This window comes from Neltuma alba, unplaced genomic scaffold (genome assembly GCF_004799145.2).
Source record: "Neltuma alba isolate B1F8T4 unplaced genomic scaffold, ASM479914v2 tig00011461_pilon, whole genome shotgun sequence".
NCBI lineage: Eukaryota > Viridiplantae > Streptophyta > Magnoliopsida > Fabales > Fabaceae > Neltuma > Neltuma alba.
In genome coordinates, this window is record NW_021636135.1 from 1 (window position 1) to 10,747 (window position 10,747).

Genomic DNA, 10,747 nt, shown 5'->3' on the forward strand with positions numbered 1-10,747 from the left:
TTGCTCGAGGAATTGAGTATTTACATCGAGGATGTGATATGCAAATTCTACACTTTGATATCAAACCTCACAATATCCTTCTTGATGAAAATTTTAATCCAAAGATTTCGGATTTCGGATTAGCTAAGTTGTATCCATTAGATAATAGTATTGTGTCTCTGACAAATGCAAGAGGAACATTTGGATACATGGCTCCTGAATTCTTGTACAAGAACATTGGAGGAATATCACACAAAGCTGATGTTTATAGTTTTGGGATGCTACTGATGGAAATGGCTGGCAGAAGGAAGAACTCAAATGTCATTGAGCATTCCTGGCAGACCTATTTTGCTAAATGGGTTTATGATCAATTTGAGGAATCAATAGAGGGGAGCAATATCTCAGATGAGGAAAGAGGAATTGCAAAGAAGATGATCATAATAGCTTCACATTGCATACAGATGTATCCTAATGATCGACCCTCGATGAAGAATGTGTTAGAGATGCTTGAGGGAGAAATGGAGCTTCAAGAGGCTCTTCCTCCCTAAATTTATGTAACTGGAGAGAGATTTCAGAAGAAAATGTTGTTGTTACTGATAGTTCGCGTTTCTATTAAGCTACTTGCAAATAAGTAAAACTAGTATTATGGTCAGTATCTTTAATGTTTTCTGAAATACTCTGATTTATTGGATTACATGTAGGTTATTGTTGGAAGAAAGCTGTTGTCCTGGTAAATAATGAAATTTTTATGTTGCCACGTTTTTACATGCTCTTTTATGACATAGCTATTTCTTCAGTATATGGAAATTTAAATTAACAAGTTTCTCTACAGTTATTATTTTAAAAAGAATTTGCTGCTTGGTGGAATTCTAATTTGTAGTTTATACAACTTGCATGATGATATAAGGAATCCAGTGGATTTGAATGGAAAAAACGAGTTAGGAAGATAAAACTAAGTTTCAAATTTAATATTACATATATAATCACTGTCACTCTTTCCTAGAAACTGCTTGGTCCATCTTTCTTATCACTTTGTTGAAAGTTTGTCGCCAATAATGAATCCAGTGGTAGGGAAGCACATCAATTGTGGTTGACCTGGAGTCAATATAATAATTTGGCTTTTTAAAAAAATTAATTTCCATCTTCTTATGGTTCCATCCAATCAATCGTTACCGGAACATCAATTCTTGCCGACAATATGTGGAATAGTATAATCTGACTAAACAAATTTCAGAAGTATAATATATATATATATATATATATATTTCATTTTAATAAAAATGAGAAATTAAATAGAAGCAAGCAAAATTTGCTGAAAAGTTACGTATTTGAGAAGATTTTGATTAAAATGGCTTGAATTCAGGAGGCATAACTCATCTTCAACATATGAGTGCAATTTTTCTTCAGCCATATGCAATACCTATTTCTTTTGTACTTATTAAAGAGTTGTAATGAGTTGCACCTATATCTTTAAATAATTTCTAATACTTTTGGTTACTTCTCACCAATTTTTCCTAGAAACCATTGCAAATGTAGTTTTCTTGTAATTAATATTTGTTGGATTATATAAATTCAATTTTTTGTTTCTATTTAATTTATAGTCCTTAATTATATATATAGTTCTAGAATGAAGCAAAACATGCTCTTCATCTTCGTTGAAAATTCTCGCGGCATTTATTAATGCGTGATGGTAGTGGAATTGCACAAGGCATTGACTCCAAGTCAACTGTTATTAATAATATCTTTAATCATCAATGCCTGAGTGGCAGCCACCTAAAATCTGTCCTAGTCGAGCTTTATATAAATGTATAGAATTGAATTAGGAAAATTTTCAAAAGTTGGAAAGCGACTATATTCTGTCTTAAAAGTTTTTACAATAAAACTCTCATAAAGTCCATGAAGACTTCAAGAACGATTTTTTATTGGCCACTATTTTTTTAGAAATTCTTTACTGTAAAATTCTAATACAAATTCATAAAAAAGTAAAAGTGAATCTCATTTCTATTTTTTTTGTTACTCTTACCATTGTCTCCCACATCTCAACAACCCTTTCTGTAGAGATTTAAATATTAAGCTTTCTTTGTGGTTATACATTTCGAGAAGAATTTCGGTTATATTTGACATAATTTGAGTTCCTCAACATAGATAGTCCAAGCTTCAAAAAATGAGTTCATGAAGAGTGAGCCAAGCTTCAGAATAGGGAAGCCATTCGCATATATGTAGGCCTCTGCAGTAGTTTCTCTTCTAACCATTTTATTCAAAAGGATATAATTCTTCAAAGAACTTAGATTATGATATATAGCTTCAGTGAACCATGTAGTTAGGAAATACTGGACAACAGTTTTCTCAAGTTGGTTATAGCCACTGGCAAAAACGTAGACTTACATATTTATAATTGTTTAGAAATTCTTTCATGGATAACTATCTGTGATCCTATTTTGAACTTTATACACAAGAAGGAAAGACTACCAAGCTAAACACAAATTTATATCTAACACAGCTCATTATAACCATCTCAACTTCACTCTATTTCTGAAATGGTAGATAACTCTGGTTGCAATCGCCTTACTCCATTAGCAGCTCTTGTTCTAATTGCATATGAAGAACCAAAAGGATTAGGAGGCATGATTAGCTTTTCATCGTCCCCTTCCAGCATTTGAACCACATTTTTCATGGTTGGACGGTTTGCTGGATGCCACTGAATGCACCAAAGTCCAATAATGGATAGCTTCCTTGCAATTTTAGTGTCCTCCTCTCCTTCCACATGGATTTGTATGTCTTCATTGTTCTCTAGAAGATTATAAATCCATTGTGGGTAGTAAACTTGCTCGCCATTTCTTCTGTGACATCTGTGATTTTCCTTCCTCCAACCATTTCAAGCAGTAACATTCCATAGCTATAAACATCTGATTTATAAGACACATTGCCAAAGTTCCGAGAAAATATTTCCGGTGCAATATAGCCCAAAGTGCCCCTAGCTGTTGTCATTGACACAATGCTTTGATCCTTAGAACAGAGTTTGGCCAAACCGAAATTAGATATTTTTGGAGTGAATTTGTCATCTAACAGAATGTTGTGAGGTTTGATATCAAAGTGGAGGATCCGTTTGTCACAATCTTCATGAAGATACTCAATTCCTTTGGCTATGCCCAAAGCAATATCTTGAAGCTTTTCCCAACCCAGGAAAATATCCTTTCTATCAGCTGAAGTTATGAATTTTTTGCAATGAACCATTGGGTAAAAATTCATAAACCAAAGCTCGTTTGAAACCATCCGCACAGTAGCCAACCAAGCGAGCCACATTGACATGGTGAATTTGACACATGGTCTCCATTTCATTGATGAACTCTTGTCCATTCCCAGTTGAAGTGTTGAGAAGCTTGATAGCCACCAGAATCTCATTAGATAGCTTCCCTTTAAAGACAGTTCCGTAAGCTCCTTGTCCAAGTTCATCCTTGAACTGATTAGTGATCCTCTTTATATCTGCATACGAGTATCTAGCGGCCTAAGTGCTTTGTAATCCTCCAAAAACAGTTTAATTTTTTTGTAACCCTGCCTCTCTAGGCTAGCTACAGTAACCCAATAAACAACAAACCCAACAAACATGAGCAGGAACGGGCCTAGGATTTCACCTGCAAATACAGCGTCATGTACAAAACGTATATAAATTGATTTGGGAACTTTTGTCTTTAATTTATATGTGAAATGATGAACTGTTGGCTGAAGAATCCTTACCAGTGAGTACTATCTTTTTTGATGGACCTGCTAAAATAAACTTTATATCAGCTTCACATAGATTTTATACTCTCTTTATGAAGGTATTATAATCGAGAAAAAAAACTATAACTGTATGAGGGTTTTGGAAACATTCAGGTTCACGTTCAACTTTGTTTTCTGTCAATCTACACTGCCCTCCATCTTCTTCACACTTTCTGCAATCTGGTTCGAGCCAAGACAGATATATAGGCTCATTGTAATAGTAAAACGAATTAGGCATGATGCATAACCAGGAATTCTCGTGCATGATAGAAGAGGATAGTCTATGATTTCTGCTGAATATGGTATAGCTAAAACTCATAGCCAGCAACATCGAGGCAAGAAAAGTTCCCCCATTGCTGAAATTCTGAATCTCTACGAGACGTCCCTGAGCAATTGAATAACACATTTGGCTTGATTCATCATAATCATTTGAACGAAAAGGAGATGCAGATAAATTGAGATGAGCAAGGCATCCATCAGGCTCTGACACGGCAAAGAATTGCTTTTTATAGTCTACGTCTTGTATGATAACCTGACTGAGAAAGGCAGCTCGAGCACTGTCTGGTTTGTTTCAGTACAGTAAAGGTCAAAGCCAGATTATACGCACACCATTCTGGCTGTTTTCCTTTGAGCCTAAAGGGGAACCGGACGTCTGGTCCATCAAGGCTGCACCTTGTTACTTTGCATGGATCGTGGATGTTTGGTTCGGCAAAAATATTTAAGAAGCAGAAGAATAAGAACAGGGTTGCGAATCGGCTGGGCTGTTTCATTGTTCGCAATGCCAATACTTGAAATCTAAGATGCAATTTTGTGTGAGTTTGAACAATAAAAATGGGAAGCAACCAGCCTCTTGGTATTTTGGAGGAACCATCGCTCCGGTTTACTGGAACTTTCCACGAAAAATAGGAATGAAGCCAAGTTTCAAACTTTTCATTGTCTTTGCTTCCTCAGTATAGGCCCGCACATGCATTTCATTTATTTCTTGGTCGGTCGTTTGGGAGTTATCTCCGACTCTGAAGGCACCCATAAGTTTTGTCGTTATGTCGAGCTGTCTCGTGTTTGAATGGGTTAGCCGTCCTGAACTATATTGTGCTTCATCCAAATGTTATTTTCTTTAAGTCAAGCCGCCTGAATGTTTCAAAACTTGGAATAAATATATGTGGTTGTCTCGATCCATCACCTCTGCTTGTTTCTTCCTGCTCTGATCCTTCACATGATAAACCTAATCTTAATCATCTTCTTTGCCTTCGTTTTGGAAGGTTCATATCTTCCTAGTTTACCACTCTTTGTCGAAACATTTAGTGAATCCTGCGGATATGTGTTCAACGTCTCCACAGATACAAATCTTTATTCCAGCAATTGCAGCGATGGAAATCTAAGACACAATTTGTGTGAGTTTGAAAGATAGGAATGGGAAGCAACCACCCTCTTGATATTTTGGAGGAACCATTGCTCCTATTTACTGGAAAATTTCCACCAAAAATGGGAATGAAACCAAATTTCAAACCTTTCATTGTCTTTGTTTCCTCAGCATAGGTCCCCTGGCATTCATTGGTTGGTCGTTTGGTAGTTATCTTTGACAATGAAGGCACCCATGAATTTTGTCGTCAAACTGTCATAATTTTTTTTTGAATTAGCCACCTAACTCCTATTAATAAGTTGTCTCATAATTGAATTCCTTACACAAATTCTCAAGACTTTTTGTATTGCTTACTCCCAAACCTTCACTTCATGAATTATAATTTATTATATTATGTTCCCTCTCCTCTTTAGCTTCTTCCTCCTATAATTTAAGACAAAATTACACGAAAAAAATTACTTTAAGTTATGACAAAAATATTTTATAGTGTGGAATGTATCAACCTTTTGAAAATTAATGACAGAAACAAAATAACTCCTAAAAAAATACTTTAGGAGCAAAATTGAATGATAAAATACTTCAAGCACTTGGGGGAAAAATGCTGTATAATGTTGGATGAATTAAAAAGAGCCTCATTAACAATTGAAGATAAAAATAACAAAATAATGTAGATCAGAAAATTACTTAAAATTGGTGAAAAGCACTAAAACCTTAGGCACTTACTCCCCTATTGTCTTTAATATAAGATTTACTTAATTGATTTAAGTAGGTTAAGAAAGTTAGATAAATTAGTTAATTATAACAAGTGTGGCATAATCTCTTTAAAATATCCCTATTTAATATTAAATTATATATTAGTTTATAAATTAGATAAATTAATTTGAAGAAATCAAAAAATGATAAACATAAGAAACACAGTGAGTGAAAATTTCAGACATCCTTTTAGGTGTATCTTTCAGACATCCTTTTAGGTGTATCTTATAAATGAGATCATGTCAACTCACCATCACAAGTGTATTTTAATGGAAAATTTTAAATTTTAAGGCATGATTAAAAGAATAAACTAACTTTCTTGAACTGTCTGAGTTGATTGAAATTATATTTGAAGATGGAAGGAGTATAGAATTAACTTCCAAGAAATTGATCAATTCATGAACGCAATCAATGCGAGTTAGACTTTTCAAGGTTATAAGAAAAGGGGCAAAAAGAAACTACTGGTTGTTCACACGTCTTTAAATTGTTAATTGGCACATAGCATTGACTCCAAAGTGATCTATCATCGAAGCGTCATCTATGCTTTTGAGAGCTATCACCGCCTTGTAGACACCTTTCCCAGATCCTTCACAATGATAACGCAAACCGTCATCTTCCTTACCCTTCTTATTTCTTTTTATTTCCTAGTGTTTGGTTTCTCACCAAAACCAGATTTTGCTCGTGTGCAACATCTTAGGTATAGATATTTCTATAATCGCAATAGCAAAGTGATCAGCGATCCGAGTTACGAACTAGTCTGTGACAAGAACAAAAGCGTGTTATATCTGAACTATGGGAGGCAGCTAGTAGAGGCCATTTATGCCACTAACTCTACCACCACTCTCCAATCCATCACTGCTGGAAATGACATCAACAACTGCTCCGCTATCACTCGTACATACGACAACTTCACCCACGTTTTCTCATCAGCAAAAGAGATGGAACTGAGCGATAAAAATTATCGTTTTTTGTGGGTGAAGTAGTGTTTGTCAGCTGCAAAAATCCAGTTCTCTCTCCTCTGAATGAGAATATTGTGGCGCTTTGTTCTGCTGAAGAGCCAGAAGCGCAATATTCTTATATGCTGAAGCATTATCCAAGGCATCTGATGTGGGAGAGTCCTGCAAAATAGATTTGATGGTGAAAATGGTGCCATGGGGACCGATGACATGTAATGAGAAATGCTCATATCAGAAACTTGAGAGTGAAGTGGTAAAGGGGATTCACATCAAATGGCGTGCTGATCGTTGTGGAGTGGCGAACGGAGGGGAACCTAATTGCTGGCTAGAAAATGCCACTAATATGATTCTCTGTCATCAGGATGCAGGACATCCTATTTCTGCAATGTTAATGGGTGAGCTTCGCGGATAGTTATCTCCGTATTCTAATGAAGAAAAGTAATTATTGTCATCGTTGTCATACTGAAATTAATTATATTTTTAATCTGAATTTTGACAATGCAGAATCCTCTTTGTATTACTCGATTACAGGTATGTGCCAATCAAAGTTTTCTCCTTGCAGAGAATTTTCTAGTTCTCCCCCCCCCCCCCATTTGTTTAGGCAATTTAACGCACACCTCTCTCTGTCATAGGGGAGGGAACCACACACCCATCGCATCTATCCCTCTTTTAACATGTAATATAGAACCCATAACCTCCTTTATGAGAGGAGGTGGGAGGTACTTGTGAGTTAGGCTTCGATAGATGGTCGAAACTTTGTGAACCGACCAATTGTGGTGTGGATAAAAAAAGTTTTCCTTTCTGGTAAAACAAACAGAGAATGTTTAAGCTCTTATATTAGGAACAAGAAGGAGTAAGTAACTACTTTAAGATCCAAGAAACAAATTTTTAAGGTGCTAATCTTACAAGGACATTAAAAAGACAAGTCTTATCAGTTAGACATATAAATACAAACGTATGAATCTAGTTTATTTAGGATGCAATGCATTCTTACTCTTATGCTGTGATCACTACCTAATTCAGGTCTCAGTCATTCTATTTATAAATCTTTTAGTTTTAAATTAACCCCTCAATCCATGTAATCTCACCAATTTCCAGTAAGTCCATGTAGTTTCCCCTTTCTATCAGGAACTCATAATTTCCTCAGTTACAGCTATATTTCCTCTCCTTTTTATTATATCCCTATTGTCATTGATCCTGTGGACTGTGGTATTAATTTTAGATTGTAATAACGTTACTGGCTGTTGAGATGGTTGACAGATTATGATCAGGCTCTGACTCCGCATGTACTTGTATTAAAATTGCCATATAGTCTAAACCCCTGACCAAAGCTTTCTCTTATAATTAATGACCAAAAATTCACATGCCTGCAAAATTTTTATCAATGTAAGATCTCTTTATTCCTTAAGTTTTTCTTCTGACCATTTATCTATTCCAAATTGTTTGATACCAGATAGAGAATGCAATTCATCACTTGCATTTAACATTCAAAAGTAAATTATGGTTTTACTAAAGCACAACTGCAGGTATATAAATGGGGAACTGACGAGACTTTGCAACTCTAACAGGAGAAAGGAGGAAAGAGAGGGAAGGAGAGAGAGTTGAGAGACGAACAGAAACAAATGGAGAGGGAAAAGTAATAGCGAACAGAGAAACTGAGAGATGCACTCTGAGTAACTTCACTGATGTTTACAAATCATAATATGAATACAAAGTAGGCATATATCCTATTTATAAACTCAGTATCTCTCAATTAACACGCAATCATCTTTCTAGCTAATTTTTTCACTCCTATTTACACTACCTACGTAATAGCAATTGCACAGCAAATTATCCCTTTTGAGAATCTCAACTGTACATTCGTATACGAATCAATAGGAATTGCCCATTTTTTCACGTGGTTATTTGACCGGGTCAGATTAGAGTACTGTCAAGCTCAATCAAGAGTAGCTCATCCAAAGACGTTTTTTAACTTTTACATGGATTTGAACTCAAGATTTCTTGCTTAAGCGACCACAGATCCCCTTTCTGCTGGGAACGAATCCTATTGATAGGTAGGAATTGCCCCATTTTAGGATTGCCAATAAGTGATCTATAGCTTAAATCCAATTCTATCTAACATGCAGTTAGTAATAGAAATTATCCTTTGGCACCCCCAGCCACAGCATAAAAAATTTAATGGGAAGTCCTCATTTTAGGGACCCCCACAAAGAGTTCCATGCATATACCAACTTCAAGGTACCTAAACAAAGTATATCGACGAGAACTACTTCTTTAGGAAACCCCAACCATATTCAAGATATAACTTCAATTATGATGGATGTAGTTACTCAGCCAGACGTTAACAACCAAAAAGTAAAAGACACACAAGAATAAAGAAAAACGAGTTAGGGATCAGAAAGTGCCTAACCCTTCATGAAATTGTTTAAACATTTACTACCATTAGTAAGAAATTTCCCTTTCAATGTTTGGGAGGGGAAAGCATTGGACAACGCTGACATTTATGCAAGTGAAATTAATTGAAATTCTCTGGAAATTTTGTTTTATGTTGCGTCATTTTCTTTTCATTTAATTTTTTTTTTCTTTTTTTGCCCGCAGTTGCCTTGTGGTTTGCAGCAAAATTTGCTTTTGGATTCCCAATTTTTGTGGGGTTTCTAATATATAAAATGAGAAGGAGGCATTTATCTGAGTACGATGACATTGAGGACTTCCTACGAAGTCACAGCAATTTAGTGCCTATCAAATACTCTTACTCTGACATAAGAAGAATGACCAAAAATTTCAAGCATAAGTTAGGAGAAGGGGGTTATGGTTCTGTATATAAAGGAAAGCTTCGAAGCAAGCGTGATGTGGCTGTTAAGCTATTAGGCAAGTCAACAACAGATGGGCATGATTTCATCAATGAAGTTTCCACCATTGGAACTATTCGTCATGTAAATGTGGTGCAATTGATAGGATTTTGTGCAGAGAGAAGAAAGCAAGCTCTTGTTTATGAGTTCATGCCAAACGGATCTTTAGATAAATACATACTTTCTGAGCATGAAAAATCATCAATAAATTATGAGAAGATCAATGAGATTTCTTTAGGGGTGGCTCGTGGGATTGAGTACCTACATCAAGGCTTGCGACAAGCAAATCCTACACTTTGACATCAAACCTCACAATATTCTTCTTGATGAGAATTTTTCTCCCAAGATTTCAGACTTTGGATTGGCAAAACTATATCCAACAGATAAAAGTATTGTGTCTCTAACTGCAGCTAGAGGCACAATGGGATACATGGCTCCTGAATTGTTGTACAAAAACATTGGAGGCATCTCGCACAAGGCTGATGTTTATAGTTTTGGGATGATGCTGATGGAAATGGCAGGAAGAAGAAAGAACTATGATGTTGTGCAGAATTCATGGCAGACTTACTTTGCGAAATGGGTTCATGATCAGTTTGAAGAAACAATATTTAAAAGCAATGCCACAGAAGAAGAGAAGAAGATAGCCCAGAAAATGATTACAGTTGCTTTTACTTGCATACAGCTGAGCCCAAGTGATCGCCCCTCAATGGGCAGAGTAGTGGAGATGCTTCAAGGACATGTTGACGCCTCAGAGATCTTCACAGCATAGTACGAGAGACAGTTCGATTTTAGCGTAAGATGTATCAAAATGAAATAATATTTGTTAGAAACAAGCATGATCTATCATGAATTTACATTGACCGATCGACCTGCCATGTACATGAAGTAGTGCATCATCTCATGAGCCATTTTGTATCCAAAAAGCCTTTATCTTTTTTTTTTCTCTCTTGCCAACGGGTATCCAAAAGGGGAAAAAAAACTGGCCTCATGGAACATGCGGTTTTCAAAATTAGCCTTTTAGATATAAGATATCTATGCCATGTGTGTGTGTGTGTGTATATATTAATCTAAGAAATATTGCCAACCTAACT

The 10,747-nt window shown here is 35.8% G+C and overlaps 2 protein-coding genes and 1 pseudogene across 2 annotated transcripts; 2 read left to right on the plus strand and 1 right to left on the minus strand.

Moving 5' to 3' along the window:
• The first annotated feature begins 6 nt into the window (after positions 1-6).
• Positions 7-531, plus strand: LOC114713766 (PR5-like receptor kinase). Its single transcript, XM_028898443.1, has one exon. The coding sequence runs from the start codon at positions 39-41 to the stop codon at positions 525-527; it is 489 nt and encodes a 162-aa protein (XP_028754276.1). The 5' UTR covers positions 7-38; the 3' UTR covers positions 528-531.
• A 1,969-nt stretch (positions 532-2,500) lies between these two features.
• LOC114713773 (rust resistance kinase Lr10-like) lies at positions 2,501-3,432 on the minus strand. The gene is made up of 2 exons (XM_028898449.1): positions 2,812-3,432; positions 2,501-2,677 (listed from the first exon to the last, which is right to left on the minus strand). Exons 1-2 carry the CDS (start codon positions 3,430-3,432, stop codon positions 2,501-2,503), a joined length of 798 nt encoding a protein of 265 aa, XP_028754282.1.
• A 3,012-nt stretch (positions 3,433-6,444) lies between these two features.
• Positions 6,445-10,489, plus strand: LOC114713767 (rust resistance kinase Lr10-like; annotated as a pseudogene).
• Positions 10,490-10,747: the final 258 nt, after the last annotated feature.

Excerpts from the sequence above, each read along its gene's own strand:
- LOC114713766 (XM_028898443.1), top strand. The coding sequence starts at position 39 with ATGCAAATTCTACACTTTGATATCAAACCTCACAATATCCTTCTTGAT.
- LOC114713773 (XM_028898449.1), bottom strand. The coding sequence starts at position 3,432 with ATGAACTTGGACAAGGAGCTTACGGAACTGTCTTTAAAGGGAAGCTAT. Across the intron at positions 2,678-2,811 it reads CAGATGTCACAGAAGAAATG|TGGCATCCAGCAAACCGTCC; the intron begins GCGAGCAAGTTT and ends TGGTGCATTCAG.